This window comes from Tachypleus tridentatus, chromosome 6 (assembly GCF_004210375.1).
Source record: "Tachypleus tridentatus isolate NWPU-2018 chromosome 6, ASM421037v1, whole genome shotgun sequence".
NCBI classification, from domain to species: Eukaryota; Metazoa; Arthropoda; class Merostomata; order Xiphosura; family Limulidae; genus Tachypleus; species Tachypleus tridentatus.
This window is the reverse complement of record NC_134830.1, coordinates 114,570,841-114,589,260: the sequence shown is the minus strand read 5'-3', so window position 1 is coordinate 114,589,260 and position 18,420 is coordinate 114,570,841. Positions and strand designations below refer to the sequence as shown.

The following is an 18,420-nucleotide window of genomic DNA, read 5'->3' as shown; positions in this document are numbered from 1 at the left end:
TCAATCCAATTTTCGTCTGAAGCCTATCAATGTTACTATCAGCAATTTAAGAACCAGCTGGGGATTCTGTTGATATCTTTCTCAGCAAGACTTCTTCTTCTATTCTTTCTTTAGTTTCCTGGCTGGTTTGTTGGGATTTTTTAGGTAGAGACACTTAGGTAGAAAGGGCTTATTTACCATCTTCTGCCCTCAAAAGTTACGGGAAGCTCCTTTTCTCTGTCCCATGTTATTTACTGGAGTTCTAAAAACATTAGAATCCCATATTGATAGAGCCAGTTTACATTATTTATCTTTATTGATTTCTTATCTTTCTGACTCTAATTTCAAAACATTAGCCCATAGTGTTTCCTGATCCCCTCCTTCAGTTCCTGGGTCTATTGGTTCCCATAATAGTGTCTTGCCATAATATTAAGAATCTTCGGCTCAGGCTGACTGATGCTGTTGTCCTTGATCACTTCCTGAACATTCAGAGTTCTTTCACCAGGGATCTATGTGCACTCCAGATTCTGGCTTCAGGGTTGGTCATTCTATTTATATCACCTCCAATAGATTCATAGCAAATGGAGCTTCATTCACAGGCCGTGAGAGTTGTTAGTCAAAAAGGTAGTACAGAGGATCAATCCCATTCTTCCAGGATTTTATTCTCATGTATTCATGGTACCCAAAAGGTCAGGAGATTGGTGTCCAATCATCAATCTCTTTTGATTCAACCAATTTTAGATTTTACTGGATTCACAATGGAATCTTTTTAACTTGTGATGACACCTTGCATCAGAGCTTTGGATGATCAAACCAAGTTCGATGTTATTGATGCTTAACTCCATATTCCCACAGTAGAATCTTTCCAGAGGTTTCTCAGATTTTTATAAAGGCTCAGGTGTTACTATTCCAGAATCTAACTTTTGGTCTTGCATCAGCACCTTATGGCTTCTGCAGAGTTATTTAAGCTTTTTCTCGTCACTTGCATTTCTTGGACTTACCCCTTAAGGTAGATTCTTGTACACGGCGAGGGGACCTCCCAGAGAAGGTTTAGTTCTTTCAGTTTACCTCCTCTGGGATCTAAAGATCCACTCATGTGTTTGCCCTGCATGGCGACCTGTGAAGGGGAGGAGAGGATTTTGGTGGTTGAAAGGTCTAACCCTAACAAACCACTTTGGCTTTGAAGTTCTGTAGATGGACAGCTTTGGGGTGCCCCTGAGGGTGAATCAGCAGGTCCACTTGGGCTAGAGTCAAGTGCGTATCGTTGTCGAACGTTCTCAATGGGTGTTGTGGACATTGTGTCCAATGCTGGTGTTTAGGCATAGTGCTCATGAAACCCTGGTGTTGCTGCAGTGTTCTTGTTTGGCATTGTAATGCATCTCCTCATATGGCTTCATGGTGGATGTGATCAGTTAATGTTTTTTAACTGACAGAACAGTTAACAAATGTCGATAGGCTTCTATCCAATAAAGAACAAAATGTGGCCAAAAACAGAAGGGCTCCCTACCACATTTCCCTCCACATAATTAACAACTGGCCACTTTGACACAGTGGAACTGTCAGGGTTTTGTTCAAATATAGATTACATTAAATAATTTGATTGATCCATCCTGTTTGTTTTTGCTTACAGGAAACATTTTTGAAATCTGCTGATGTAATCAATTTTCAGCAGTTTTCCTTGTAGGAAAATGAAAGGTTGTGTGATTGACGAGATCACGTAGGGGTGACACTACTAGTCGATCAGCATGTGCTCACCCTGTCTTTCTCACTCGATATATCATTGGAAGCTATAGCCATTTGTGTTTCCTTGGGTTGTACCAGCACTATTAGTTCTCTATACCTGACTCCAGAAGAGGCATATGATCACTCAGAAGTTGATGCCCTCATTGAGAAGCCACTGTCTCCCTTTTTAATCCTGGGGCTTTTAATGGATATAATCCCATATGGGGTGGTGCTGATATTGATGGGAGGAGTTGCTCTTGAGTGCATATATTTTCGGATCACAACCTTTCTCTCTTTTCTCTGGTTCTTATACTTACTTTAATGCACCTAGTGAGTCTTTTACTGCTATCAATCTTTCTACCTGCTCCCCTTCACTTTTCTCTTACTTCCATTGAGGGGCTGACAGTAACTCATGAGGCAGTGATAATTTTCCTATCATTTTAAGAGAGACTGGCTGCAGTCAATGCCATCTGACCCACATGCCTTGATGGAAGTTGGGCCAGGCCAACTGGTCCTCTTTCACTGCTCTCACATAACTCGATCCTGCCATCATCTGACTGTTTTATGCAGGCAGCTACTCAGTGTGTTCATAAAACCTACATATTTTTCACAGTATCCTCATCTGTGGTGGTCTCCTGCCTGCCATATGACACATAAGGCTCAAAACTGGGCCTGGGATACTTTTCATTGGTATCCAACACTTTGAATCCAGTTGCTTTTAAGCGAGCCCATACACATGCTTGGCAGGTCAAACGTCAAAGATAGAAGAAATTGTGGGTTAAATTCACATCTAGCATCTTTTCTTTCACCAGTTCCAAAGTCATATGGGACAAGATTCGAAAGATCGGTGGACAGTGTACTTTTGCTCTCTCTTGATCTTGGTCTCTGATGGCCAGGAAGTTGATCATGCTCAGAGCATCGCTGACACTCTTGGCAAAAGCTTTTCTAGTGCATATAGCACTTCTTCTTCATCTTTTTAGACCTTTTAGATCTTTGTAGACATTTTTAGCCATAAAGACACAGGCAAAGTGATCGCCTCTTTCCTTTTGAGCTGACCATCTCTACGACTATAATCGCTCCTTTATGCTGATAGAACTCAAACTTGCTCCTTATCTGTCTGGCTGTATATCAGTTCAACCTGATGATAATCCCTGCAAGATGCTGCACCATCTCTCATCTGCCTCTCTTGCTATTCTTCTGGTTGTTTTTAACTGGATCTTGTAGAATGGCTTTTCTGATGCTTAGCACCATGCTGTGTCCTCCATTTTTCTAAGCCAGGAAAGGATCACAAAATTGCTTTTAAACTTCTCTCCAATTGCTTTGATGACCTGTCTCTATAAGATTTTAGAGAGGATGGTTAATGCTCGTCTTTTTTGGTTCCTCGAATCAAATAACTTCATCTTGCCCACCTAGTGTGAGTTCTGATGACAGTACTTCATCATGGACCACCTGATTTGATTTGAAATGTCAATCAGAAAAGCCTTTCTTAAGCAAAACATTTGCTTCCATTTATTTTACATTAAGAAAGTTATAGTACTACATGGAGGTATGGCATCCTGTAAGATCTCCATTCGTACAGGTTGCATGGCTATTTGGCCATTTTTATTAAACATTTTAATGGACTGGCGTTTCCAAGTCCTTGTGTGTTTGGCACTTTCCTGTTCTTTCCCACATGAACTTGGAGCCCCTCAGGGCTGTGTTTTGAGTGTCACACTTTTCATTATAAAGATTAATGCCATCAGTGGACAACTCATCGTACAGTTGCAACCAGTCTCTGTGTCGATGATTTCCACATCTTGTTTCAGTCCTTGAGCATGAGGTTTATTGAACAGCAACTACAGACTGCCCTCAATTGTTTACTGAAGTGGATCACAGGAAGCAGTTTTAGCTTTTCTTACTGTAGAACCATTTGTATGCACTTCTGCTGCCAAGAGGGGAGTCATCTTAATCTAAAGCTCTATCTCAAACATATTGTACTTCCCGTGGTTGCTGATGCAAAGTTCGTGGGGCTTGTCTTTGACTGTAAGCTGACATCTAATTCACACGTCAAGCAGATATGTGTAAAGTGTATAAGGGCACTAAGCATCCTCATTGCCCTAGCTTCCACCTCTTGGAGAGTGGATTAATGTTCTATGCTAAAAATCTATCATGCCCCATGTGATCAAATCTGGACTATGAATCTCTGGTCTATGGCTCTACCAAGACCTTGGCCTCCAAGATGTTGGATTCTGTTCATCAGGGGTTTCAGCTCTCCATAAGGGCCTTTTGCACTTCCCCAGTCTAGAGTTTCTACACTGAGTTTCGTGAACCTCCTCTACATCTCTGCCATATGCTTCGAAACTTTGATCCTTACCACAATAACCCACCTTCCTCAGTGGGCCATGCTTTTTCAGAATAGATGGTCTGCCATTATTTCTTTTGTCCTTTGTATTCAGGTGCAGTTGGAGGATTTGGGTTTGTCCTTGGATGACATTGCTGTATCCACTGGTCATCTCATCCCACCATGGCCTATTACCATCCCAAAATGTGACCTTTCTTTGAGTCACCTAAAGTAGGTGAATACTCCAGATTGGAAGTATCACATTTTGAACCTTCCTTCCATTTCCATTTATATGGATGGTTCAAAATCAAATAATTATGTATGATCTACCATGGTTTGTTGTGGTCTTGGATACCAAACCATGTCGATATTCATGGAAACAAGCTTACTGTCATCACAGCTTAGTCTGTCTGCTCTTGTGCTGTTATGGCTGTGCCTGTCCCATACATGGACTATGGTTCTGTATTCAAGGCTTGGCTCTGTGTTAGTTGGCAGTCAACTTGGAGTGAGCAATGTGATAACTAGCTTTTCCAGATGAAACCTCAGTCGTGTTTTTAAATTTTAAGGGTCATTGGCGTTTTTAACTCTGTTTAAGTTTTTAATTTGAAAATCGGTTTTTGTTTTGTTTTAACATGATTTCTTTTTCGTATTTTAATAATTTTACTTTTTACCAGTTGTTTGGCGCACGGAGCTTACTTGCTTTGTGCCAATAAGCATCAGACAACCAACTAACTGCTCCTTGGACTTGTTCACACATTATTATATGGGTGATTGGCTCTATCCTGTCAATTAGTATAACACTTATTTCTCCTTTTAGAAGCCACTGAAGTGTGTTTGCTTGTTAGATTGGAGAAATCTTTTTGTTACTGAAGCAGTATCTCTTCCATTTGGGCATGTTTTTCAATACTGAAGTTGCACTTAACCAATCTCTATCAGCCAGACTTTTAAATGTAATGTCTCCATCCTACTGTGTGGATGTGTATTACTCTTTTGGCGATGTGGGCATCTCTTGAGCCTCTCATTCCTTTGGGAGAAGCACCTGAGGTTCTTTTAGATGGGACTGTGCAACCAATGGATCATCCTATCTCATTATTCAAGAACAACATCAAGAATCGCAAATGGTAGTTGAATATGAGTAACACTCCTATTTGAGTATCCATTTCACCACCTCATACCAAGATCCATCTGTTCACAGATGCATCTGCTTAGGGATTGGGAGCTTATCTAAGGTCAAGAGTTCCAGGGTAATTAGACATAAGACGAGTCTACCTTATCATGAAATGATTCAAGGTTTCTCTCTTGAAGAGAAATTGACGTGATACATTCTGACAATTCCATGGTAACATTTCTGATTTATCGTCAAGGAGACACGCATTAAAGACCTTTATTTTCACATCTTGGATCATTTACTGGGCTAATTCCCATTGTATCAGACTTTTAGCCTATAATGTTCCAGGAGTAATTAACGTAATTGCAGATTTGTCTCAACCCAATGAGATTCTTCTGATAGAAGATGGTTTTTCAGTGGATTTGCTCTAGGTTTAGATCTCCAGCGATTGATATCATTGTGACTTTTTGGAATTTTTCAACTGCAGTTTCGGTCTCCAATACCTTATTCTCAAGCACTGGCAGTAGATATGTTCAGTCAGAACTGGACAGGTTTACATCTGTAAGCCTATTCCCACAATTTGGTTATCGCCCCAAGTTGTGACTGTGGTTCATTCTACTCCCTGTAGAATTCTCTTCATTGCACATTATTGATCAACTGAAGCATGATTTATGCCTTTTCAGTATTGATAGGATTGTCCACTACTTCCATATTATCAGCCTCTACAAAAAACTTCGACATTTTCCACCCAAATGTTTTGAAATTCAATCTCCATTCAAGGAAGTTATGCATTCCTACCCCCCAACATAAAGTTTAACTTCTAAGGTATCTATGTATTTAACTAAATCTCACCATAGATTAACCAGTGGATATTTATCATCAGTGGTGTATTAAAAAAAATTTAAACACTCTTCATCTAAAAGTATCTACTATATCCCGATTTCTAACTTGTGTATTTGGAAACAGTCTTGCTTCATGTATGGTGTCTTTATATAAGACATTTTTATCCAATATTTTCAGGAATTCTATGTCTTGTAAGGTTTTATCAGGTCTACTAACATATTTTTATATTTTTCAACTCAAATGCCCTTTTCAACTACCAACTTGGGATTTTTTCAATATTTTACATGCATTGTCTCATCCTTTTGAGCCCTTACCTTTGTGCTCTTTTTATCACTTTTCTTTTAAATCATATTGTATTGTTGACTTGTGGATATCATCTGTCAGAGTTGTTTGCAATTTATGTGCATAGAACTCCATCATTACACATTTGTTCTGCTTTAATCTAATAGTTCTTTTTTCCCAGACTGACAGCCAGAGAAGGGGAAAAAATTGTTCTCACTAATCCGTTTTCCAACCATTACTCATCTTTATGATCACTGATCCTGATCATTTATTTCTTGTCAGGGCTCTCAAGTGCTGTGACTTGTACTAACTAATTTCCAGGTATTAGAAACTGGTTGTTCTTTCTATTTCCTGTGACTTATGAGGTGGTTTTGAAAACTGATTCACATAAACTATATAATAATTTATATCATTATATGAGAGAAATCTTTAGCTTGTCACATCTCACCAGATTCGTCATATCTCTCATTAGCTGCCTGGTTGAAATGCCCTCTGGAAAACATTGTGTGGGCTGATATGTGGACTACTCCTAATTCTTTCCTATCTCATAACTTATATGATTTGGCACTTTCCCCTTCTGAAGGTTTTTGACTGTCCTTGTAGCAATCTTGACCACATCTGTTAAATGATTTATATCATTATATGAGAGGAATCTTTAGCTTGTCACATCTCACCAGATTCGTCATATCTCTCATTAGCTGCCTGGTTGAAATGCCCTCTGGAAAACATTGTGTGGGCTGATATGTGGACTACTCCTAATTCTTTCCTATCTCATAACTTATATGATTTGGCACTTTCCTATTCTGAAGGTTTTTGACTGTCTCTGTAGCAATCTTGACCACATCTGTTAAATGATTTATATCATTGTATGAGAGGAATCTTTAGCTTGTCACATCTCACCAGATTCGTCATATCTCTCATTAGCTGCCTGGTTGAAATGCCCTCTGGAAAACATTGTGTGGGCTGATATGTGAACTATTCCTAATTCTTTCCTATCTCATAACTTACATGATTTGGCACTTTCCTCTTCTGTAGGTTTTTGACTGTCCCTGTAGCAATCTTGACCACATCTGTTAGACTTTAATAGACTTTAACCAGAATTTAGTATTTTCCTCAATTGTATACTTTCATTTCCAGCATCCCTTTATTTCTTACTGGCTCCCACTCTGTGGTGAATGTTTCATGGGCAGGTATGCTTTTTGTTTTCATTTATGCACTAGCAACCACTTTTAGTGTAATTACTACAGGTTGTAACAAACTCTGTTCAAGTGTGGTGTTTCATAAGACTATCTAGGCACCTACCAGATGGTATTACATTATTATGAACCACCCCTCAGACAGTCATGAGTAAAGCTAAAAGGTGATTCTGCCTGCCCATTCTGATATCTAAGTTGAATAAATCAGGATCAGTTTCCTTTTAAAAATGTACGGAACTTGGTTCACCTATCACACAGCATTGTTCCTTGGGTCTACTCAAAGCATTTACTACCCCTCCCCCCAAATTTACTAGTGGAGGTTGGGAGTCCTTCCTACTCATAGTTTACAGTCATTGGGGTGGTGGAAAGAGGATTTTCTTCAAGAGTATTCAAGTGTGTTCTTCTGCTCTTGGAAAATTGGAGAAGAGGGCAAAGTAAGTGGCACTTCTACTAGTGATACTGAACTTTTTTTTTATTCCAAACATCAAGAGTGATATTAATCTTCACAGAAGCCTATTCATAATTCTGGTTCAGGCTTGACATTAAGCCATATGTTTGGGCCTTTTCTTTCATCAATTTTGGTTTTGTATATTATTCATGAAAGGTAGTCTTCATAATTCAAAACATGAAGTGGTCCCATCCTAAGACCTCGGTTGAGCACAGGTTCCACATTTTTTTCATAATTCCAGGGGCAAGCAAAATACTCCTCCACTTGGTTGGGTAGTGAAGATGAATATTCATAACTTCAGACTGGATGAATTCCAATTCTTTGGTTGAATATAACATACACAATCCCATCATTCTGAGCATAAGGTGTTGACTTTTGGACTTCTGTACTTGGAGGAAAAAGTTTGTTCACTTAGGTGTAGTTTACTTTCTCTTCATGGTTTTAGTGGTGTAAAATTAATCACTATGGCTAATGGATGGTATAATATTGCTATCCAATAGTCCTAGCTACTCATATGGGATATAGATACTATGACCCCTTAGTTCCAACCAAGAGTTGTGGAAGTTTGGCTATCTGGTTGATGTTGGCCTATACCTACAATTATTTATTCTGCTCTACCTGTGATAAGGGAACTAAGTTCCAGTTGAAGAGCATACCTGTTCTGGATGTAATGCAGTTTTCCCACTCTGGTATCAATTTTTTTCATGGTACTCTTCTGTTTTATACCAACAATTTCTGTGTGGATCATGCCTTCATCAGCCTCTTCACCTTATTAGCATGATATTCTAGCTATACTGTTAGTAGATGGTAAATACGCTTTGGAAGTTAACATTTTCCTAAACTGAAAATGTATTTTTAATGATACCTCTGCTAAAACTCTCTCCTACCTCCCCACTAAAGGCCAGTTTATGTCTTGGAAAAGTAACTACATTACTGATATGAGGTGCTTATATACTGTACTTAGATAGAAGACACATTAAAATTTGCAAATTGGAATTTACCTAAGGCATTTGAATGGGATATAAAAGACTGGAGCAAGCATTGTCAATGTTTAGATGGGCCAAAAGTGGAGACTGACAAATGGCAATAGTGGCAGCAGAGGTAAATACTGCTGGAAATATTTTCGGTTTACAAAAATATTAACTTTTAAAATGAGTAGAATTAATTAAAAGCTCTGTAACTTGTAAGCAATTTTTTCAATGTCTTAATTTATATATTAGGTAGAGAGTACATAGCTGAAAGATCGAGAAACTTGAGCTAATAGTAATATTTAGAGATGGGTATGTTAGTTATTGAGAGGTTATTAGGTAGTGAATGAAAAGTTAAATGTTCAGTGTATTAGTGATCTAACAGTCTAACAGTTGCTGATCAGGTAAAATTATTCAGTCGTTTTTTTTTTTTTTTTTTCTTTTGTTACCATTTATTATCAACCAAGGAAATTTCTGTTAAATGTTATTACCACATTAGGCCTGCAGCAGTTCAGACTTTATGTTGAAAAGTGTTTGTAAAATTAGACCTACAATTTGTGTTAAAGTGAATGTAAGGGTAACTTTAATTAATGAAGTAATAAAGTAACTGAAATGAATCTGCTCAACAGTTGAACGAATCACAATTATGTTTAAAAATGCATTATCTTTTTGTATGAGTTAACTAAATTCTAAATCTATTTATAACTATATAAAGATAGACATTTTATCTATTTTCTTATTAATAGGTGAGGTTACCTTTAACTTCAGCAAAAATAGCATAAAGGAGGAATGTTAGATAATATTACTTTTATTTGTTTTCAATTTTATTAAATCCCTAATGAAATTATTTGATGCTATCACATACCCTGCTTTGTAGAACGTAATATTGGACTCAATCAACTGATTAATACTTGAATCATTAAGTTAAAAGTTAATTCTGTAGAAAAGCACAATTGTATTCTATTTAAGTTTTTTAACCCCTCTTCTTGGCAAAAATCTTAAAACAAGATAGTCTGTGTACTCTGTCAGACAGTCTTTAGTTATCATACAAAAAATCTACAATAACTGAGGCAGCCAACAGATGCCCATATTATAGATTGTTTTTATAATAATGTCACATAATCCATGATGATGAGAAAACCCACTTGTATAGAGAAATATATATGTAAATAAAAGGTTGGTATGGGTAGAGAAAAACTTGTTCCTTTACATAGAATTTTTCTCTACCCATACCAGCCATTTTTACATATATAATAAGATCACATACTTACACATTCATTTGAGAACAACACTATTATATTAAAATATGTCCTTTAACTTACTGTGATAAAACTACCATGAGTGATCTATGCTATTTTAATTGAAATAACTTGTGATTGTTTCTGTGTTAGATGAATAAGTACTTCATTGTCTGTTACAACTGGTGGATTTTTTGTTTATTTTAGGAAGAGTTAATGGGATTTATATGCATTTCTACTTATATCTGGACCAAAACATCAGTTTTTCAAGAACGTATGGTGCAGTTATAACACTTAGCTCACCAGATTCAGTACCTAATTTAGTAAATGCTTTATATAACTTGGAAAATGGGAAAGAATACACATTTTTTGTATCTCAGGTAAGTAATAATTATCTCAAATTGTTTGTTGAAGCTTATTAGCTGTGTGAACATCAAACTATGTTCATTATACTACAGTGTGAACAACCAAGACATTTCTTGCCAGTGTCTCTTGCAAGCTGTATCCAAATATATAAAGTTTTAACAATATTGTTGCTGTTAGACTGTACAAAGATATGCATACACTAATGTTAATGATGTTGTTCTTACTAAGTTACAAAAAGTACAGTTTAATGATAATGTTACAGCTAATTAAAACCTACATACACTACCATGGATAATCGTTTAATAATATACTATTGATTGTAAGTTGTTTCCAAATACATACATTTTAATTATAATGTTATTGCTCATGATTTTACTTGGGGTTATGATGGCATAACAAAAGTCATAAATTATAACCATTCATTGATAAGTTTGGTAATTTAAACTTTTAATTTTAAAATGCATTTCATAACTATGGCAGTATTTAATACAATATTATTAACAGAGTAAAAATTTTACTGAAAAGGTTTTTACAAGTCACAATAAATTATGACTCTTAATAGCATTTCATAAATTTCAAGGATATTTATAGAGCACCATTTTTAACTTTGTCATTAATAAAGCATATTGTTAAACATTAATGTTGGTAGTTTTGTTGAGAGAAACACATTATCTACAAAATGCTAAATACCATGACTTCACATAAGAAATTTAGTTCTTAAAATTGAATTGCAAAAACAAAAAGGATATTCTGATGCTATTTATCAGTTTAACAAATCAAATTGTCATGCCTACTGTTGAATATAAAAGTAGAACAAATAAATTCATAAAGTAGGTTGTTTTACTTGCTTTATTTTTGTTACATATACTATATGTATTCAATATATTGCGTATATACTGGTGATACCCAATTATTTTCCACATTGGGCTGATTCAGGCAATGACTGTAAAGATCAGGTAAGGGGTTGCTGGGCTCAGTCGTTTTGGAAAGTGTAACACTTATAATACTGCTTCCAATAATAAAGTAAGCCAGAATATTACTTGAATAACACAAATTTTTTCTGATGTTTCTTAGATTAAATTCTAGCCTCCCTCCCTTACCAAAGTAAACTTTGCATATAGGATGTCGGCCTTGTAACAGATTTTTGAGTACTTGACATGTGTTGCAGGTTGGCTGTTAGGGATTACTGGATATATATATATATACAGTTAAACTATAAATATTTATTCAATATTCCATAAAAAAATGTTTTTCATTGATGTTTAGCAAAAGGATGTTTGGAACAAGTCTTTGCATAAATATTTATAAAATAAGTAAATAAATTTAAGGATTAATATCAGGTCATCCCATAAGTCATGTTCAAAAATTTAATACAGAAAGTGCATCATCATTTCTGTCTCTGTAAAAGGCTTTAATGACTACAATATGTAGTAGGATGTGTATAAAAATGTTCAGACAAATAAAAGAAACTAATCCTACTCCACTTTTTCAGATCATTAATCAACTAAACCCTTATGAAGGTGGATGTATCTGAGGAGCAGATTAGGTATATAATGCTTTATGAGTTTAAAAAAGGCAATAGAGCAGCAGAAACTACACTAAACATTCAAGGTCTTTATGGTGCAGAGTGTCTCAATAAAAGAAATTTCCGAAAGTAGTTTCAGATTTCAGAACTTCCGATCAGGTGACTACGGCTTAAGTGATGCACCATGTTCAGGTCGTCCTATTGAGTTTAATGATGACTTGTTGCTGACTGCACTTGATGAAGACTGAGCTGTAACAGTTGAAGAACTAGCATAGAAGCTTAATTCAAACAATTCAACAGTTAACCATTATCTGCAACAGGGTGAAAAGGTGTCAAAACTTGGAAAAGGGTCCTTCATGATTTGACAGAAGCCAACTTTAGAGTAATAGTGGACATTTGCACTTATCTGCACTATCTGCACTCTCATGAATGTAACTCACCTTTGTTTTGGACAGGTTAGTGACTGAAGATGAAAAATGGATATATTATAAAAATGTTAAGCACTGTGGACAATGGCTCAGTGCAGGAAAACTAGCTAAAGCACAGCCCAGAATGGACCTCCATCCTAGGAAAGTCTTGTTAAGCATTTGGTGGGATATTACTGTGTGATCCACTTTGAGTTGCCGTCACTCAATGTAACAATTACATCAGACATATTGTCAGCAGTTAAAGTGCTTGAACGTTGCATTGAAAGAAAAGAAGCCTGCTTTGATCAATCATAAAGGTGTTGTGTTACACCAGGATATTTCTAAAATCATACATTAGTTAAGGGATGATCTAATATTTCAATTGTGGAAACTAACCTACCAATTTAGATTATTTCATTTAATCAAAATATTTGTTTTCCAGAGTATTTCACACTTGTTACCACCACCTTATGCCACTAACTGTACTGACTATGATAAGATGGGAAGGACATCTTTTCGAAGTGGTTTACTAACACAACAGGTAAGACATAATGTGCAAGTTTTGTATAAAGATTAAGTATTTAAATTATCTCTTTTGCAAAATTGTTGCATGGTTTAAAAGTTACATTATATGTACATACATTTTTAGTTAATTAAGATATTTAAGTTGTGCTATATAAGTAAACAGGTAAATTTAGTCGGTATTTACAGAAAATTCATAACAGGTGTCATTAGACTCTTATTTTGACTTTAAATTTATATCTTAATATAAACTTTGTATTATCTCAATTTATACGTTTTGGTTATCCCTCAGAACAATATAAGTTACACGCTTTCATTCAAGATATTGAAATAGGATGTACCATGAATATCAGGTTAAAAGAACAACATCCATGAATATACGAACAAAAAACAGTATTTCATCGTACTAAACATAAACCTGAACTAACAGTAGAAAAATGTCTACTAATAAAATCAAACAATCTCACAATAAACATCTACCCAGGCACAGCTGTAAATGTTTTTACTTACCCAGACCTACCTGATCTTATTCAAATAGTTTACACATTTTCTACATTACAGTTTATTTACTTTTTTTTTTCCCTGTTCAGCTATAGATAAATAATTTGTCAAATTATGTGAGTTGATATGTGCATGCATAAAGTAATCATTATTGGTTATCTAATTGAAATATACTCTTATATTGTTCAAAATTGATTTAAATACAAAAACCATTAAAATCTGTATACTTGAGAATGATTTCACTAGTGATCAAAGTCATATATCTTTGAAAGAATATCTTCATTACTTTAAAAATGTATCTTGTCAAAAAAGTATTCCTTTTGAAATTTTTTTAAGACTGAAATTTATCATTACCTAAATGGACAACAAAAAAGGGGAACCAGCTATAATTTTGTGAGTGAACAAATAGTAAAATAATACAACTTTCACAATTAATTGAAATAATTTAATTTCACTTTGGAAAAATTGCACTTAAACTCATTTGAAAATTTATCAAAATTAGAATTAAAAGTCAGATTTTCCATGTATAATCAAGACATGGAAAGAAAAACCTACCACAGAACATTCTGAAACTTTAGGTATGAATCAAAAGTCAGCAAGCTGTTTAAAAACAAACAATAAAAACCCAAGAAAGGTCTTCAATAGCAGCTCAAAACACATTCCAGAAATCTTTATAGACAGTTATGGTCCATTAACAATGCCTTTCAATTATATCCTTTTTCCATCTAAACAATACTTTCTCAAATATGAACAAAAACTTGTATCAGATAATGGATAATCAACTTTAGACATTTTGCTTTGCAGTTATTATAGAAAATATATCTTTTTTTATCAGTTTTTGATAAAATATGCAGATAAATTACTGCAAATAATTAGACGTTGGACTTTTGTTATTGATACAAATGTCCTGGAATTCTTTCTCATTGCTACCATGGATTTTGGAAGAATTGCCAGAATTTGGTTACTCAGAATAGTTGATTGAGTTCTCCTCCTGAGGTTTAACCTAGGTTTAAGAAAACCTTTTATTGAGGATTTTTGCAATGGTGTAGTGTCTGATAAGTCCTGTACTGGTTTTGATAAACTGTACAGGACTCCTATACTTATCCCAAACTGAGTGATTCAGTCTAAGTTCCATTCAAAGCCACTTGAAAATACTGGAGAGAGAGAGAGACTGCAGCTACTATTACTGAGTAAATTCTGCTAATCAGAACTATCTCTCCAGCAGATGAAACAGTGGGCACCATATGACAAGTGAGTGGAATATGGGGCAGAGGTGAGTTAACCAGGAAGTATACTGTTGATATGGATATGACTCATAAGAAAGTTACAGATGAATTACTAGAGTATCTCACTGTTCTCTTGCCTCAGATCAGGGGTTTACCTTTCATTAGAATACTGGGTTGCCAATATTTATGATTTCTCAACCTGATGCTGTTCAAGAGCCAACAGGAGAAATACTTGTCATGCCTCTGGAGATTCTTGTCAGTAAGGCTAGACTGGCTATTCACGATATACCCAAAAAGATCTGAACCATTTAATTTTAGACAGGCTACTGTCTGGAATGCAAATTGTGATGCAATGCCTGATATAAAAATCTACAACTCATTCCCAAGGCCCTCCACCCTGTTAGCAAAATAAAACTCTTAGTTGAAGATAACACCTACATTGTTAATTTACATCTATCCCCCTGTCCTACTGTTATTGCCATTAAGTGTGAAAAAGGATGATGCATCAAACACATCCAATTTCCTTTACACTCTTGAAGATCTCAGTCAGATCCCTCTCTAACTCTTCTTTTTCAGAAACTTTAACCTTATCTGTAATTCTGTCACATAATAACCCTCCATCCATGGCACCATTCTAATAGTCCTCCTCCACACCCTTTCCAACAATTCAATGCCCTTCCTAAGGTAAGAAGCCTGAGACTGAATGCAGTACAACTGATGTGGTCTAACCAGTGATGTTTACATGATATTATAAACCTCTTTAGACTTGTATTCATTATTTCTGTAAATAAAAGTTAAAATCCTATTTGCATTACCACTATAAATGGCACACTGCTTGTATGGTTTAGAACCAATTAGTTGTTATACCAAGATCCCTTTCTTTCATCACATTGTTTAAGCTATTTCCATCCAAATTGCTCTTGAAATTCAAATTATGATAACCCATGTGCATTATTTTGCATGCATTATAATTAAAACCTATCACTCATTTATTTGTTCAACTTGCTAAATGATCTAAATCCTTTTGTAAAGCAGCAGCATCCCCTTCATAGCTAGCAACACCCAAGACTTTAAAACTATCAAGGCAGTTACGGTTTGAAGACATGTCGCCACATTTGTAGATTCACATTCAAAATTTGATTGAACTGTTATTTTATGAATGCATGTTACTAAGTTTGACATTAAATTGTTGGTTATTATTCAAATTCTAGAATTAGACATTAGTTAATTTCTGGATTTGAAAGTTAATATAAAATTGTTAAATATATTTTTTTATGTTGTGGTTCATCATCCCCTGGGTTTGGTCAGATTACATTTTATGATGCCCACAATGCAACGCCTGTAGTTTTATACAAATTATAAACTTAACTTTTTTTTTTATTTTAGCAAGCTAAAATATAAAGTAAAAACCCCTATTTTTTCTGTTTGCTGAGATATCATAATGTTTATCAAATCCACCATATTGACTCTGCCTACTCATTCATTTGAGAAGACTTGTTTACCTATATCTGCTTTACTATACCTGTAAGTTTACAACCAATTGAAAGTTATATATAATTTTGTTAGTCTTTCTAAGTAATTTATGAATTTTCTATCATTGGAGAGTTTGAAGTATTAGGGTCAATGCTGTTTTTCAAATATAAATCAGAGCCCAAATACAGCAGTTAGGAAGCCTTGTAAATTACAATCAATTTTTGTGGTATCTAATAGTCATTTACAATTATTTGGTATTCCAAAATGCATATATGTAGGGGCGTAGATCCTAGGGGGATAGGGGTATACATCCCCCCTTCATTTTAGGTGGGGGGTATGGTACATACAATCATCCCCCCCTACAGTTTGGTCTGTTGAATTGTTTTATTGCATCACAGGCCTACAAATTGTGTGTTTGTTCTTGTGATTCTCATGTTCTTACCAATTGAATTACATAATTAGGCCTAGATGTAGGCTTTTTCATTGGCTGAAATGTACATCTTTAATATAGGCGTGCTTCTAAGCTTTTCGATCTAAGCGATAGTTCATAAGTATCAGTCAGTATCACATTCATGTATTGTGGCAACAAGATTATTCTGTGACTGCATGTTTACAGCTTTCAGGTTCACATAATCAGAGATTACCAATTTGCAAAATGAACAGTCCACATAAGTGGTTGCAAAAATCATCCCACCCATTGGGTGTAAAAAATCTATGCCCCTGCATATATGTGTACAAAACTTCTTTTACATTAACAAATGAATTTGGATGAGACTTACAATGAGAGTTAGCAAGTATGGCTCATGACTTCAAAAAAATTAATGTAGATTATTATTTTATGAAGATTGTTTCTGTTTATTGTTTTGTTTTAAGAAAAATAACTAAAATTTAAGTATTTATTTGTAAATAGTAGTCTGTAACAATAAAAGGGCATAACTGTGGGTCTGTCTGTATGACCACCACAACTCCAAAAGGAAAAAACCTAGAAACCTGAAAGTTTGCACCCATACTAAGAGGACTCTTAGTTTTTGTACCTGGATATTATTACTTATTCATGTGCATGGACACATATTCATCTTTTTGTGAGATAAGAAAGTATGAGAAAAGGAGTGCAAGTGCTATAACTTCAAGACCAAAGAACCTAGAAACCTGAAATTTTGCACCCATACTAAATGTACCGTGATGGTTTGCACCTGGGTATTATTAATTCTGTGAGTGCATGCATATGCACATCATTTTATGGAAAAAACCAGATAGAGCAGAAGTGGTTCATAATATAAAACTTCTAATATATATATAAACCAGTGCATTCTGGTAATGGTGCATTCTAACAATGGCTTTTATGTCATGTTGAAGGCTTATAGTTATACTTTTATGCTAAAATGGGTGCAGAGTGCACACACAATCAACTTTTATTTTTCATTTCTTTTCCATTTTTATATTATCATAAAAGTAACTCAAATATAAAAAAATAAACATATTAGATAAGATATGGAAAAATAACATACCTTCAATATGGAGTATACCTCTTAGCAGCATTACACTATTTGAAAATGTAACATAAGGGTATGTTTAGTCAGATACAGTTAAAAGGTAGATAAAACTTATCCCCAAAAACACTGTGGACTGTATATCAATCATTGACCTCTCCTGTTTCAATCAACTTCTGGATCCTTGGAGTTGTTTTGCCCTTTGTTGGGTTTTTGATTTTTGTCTGTGGATGGCAAAGTCCAACATAGAGGATGAATGTCTTTACATTCTCACCTCTTTTTACTCTTGTCATTGTCTTCAGTTTGTCTATAAGGGATTGAATTTTTAGTTTTGTTCTTGCCTCAGCCCTTATGTGTTTTGTTGGATAGAGCTCTTGCTCACCACCTGCATTTGTTGGAACTCCAGTCCGATCATTTCATAGGCAATTGTCATATGTCTCCTTCCTATTCAGTGTCTGCAGCCCATATATGTATAATTTTGGAGAAGACATGTATGGGCTGGTTAATCAAAATGGAAAACTTCAACCTTTTCCCTACCCAGTACTTGATTCCCTTGGAAGTTTTCTTCAATTGTGACCTCAGTGTGATCTAGCCTTCTTTGCTTCATGTTCAAGATATAGAGCAATTAATCATCAAGGTCCCTTCCTACTCTCCTCTGCTAGCTCAAGCTATTGGGGATTTGGGCTTCCTTAAAAGCACTAGTGCCCCTCAGTCATGTTCACATGCATTTCCTGTTGTGGGAGTTTCACAGTCAGTAAAACTTATGCTCTGATCCCTTGGATCTCCCAATGGTTCTTTCTTTTTCC

At 35.3% G+C, this 18,420-nt stretch overlaps 1 protein-coding gene and 1 long non-coding RNA gene across 2 annotated transcripts in view; one reads left to right on the top strand and one right to left on the bottom strand.

Moving 5' to 3' along the window:
* The window catches only part of LOC143253358 (epithelial sodium channel subunit gamma-2-like), a 91,159-nt gene that overhangs the window by 50,950 nt on the left and 21,789 nt on the right, over positions 1–18,420 (top strand). The window contains exons 5-6 of the mRNA XM_076507116.1: positions 10,312–10,484; positions 12,845–12,943. Of these exons, the coding sequence (XP_076363231.1) occupies positions 10,312–10,484; positions 12,845–12,943 (272 nt within the window). The remainder of the gene's footprint in view (positions 1–10,311; positions 10,485–12,844; positions 12,944–18,420) is intronic.
* The window catches only part of LOC143253359 (uncharacterized), a 66,632-nt gene that overhangs the window by 34,007 nt on the left and 14,205 nt on the right, over positions 1–18,420 (bottom strand). The gene's annotated exons all lie outside the window — the stretch shown is intronic.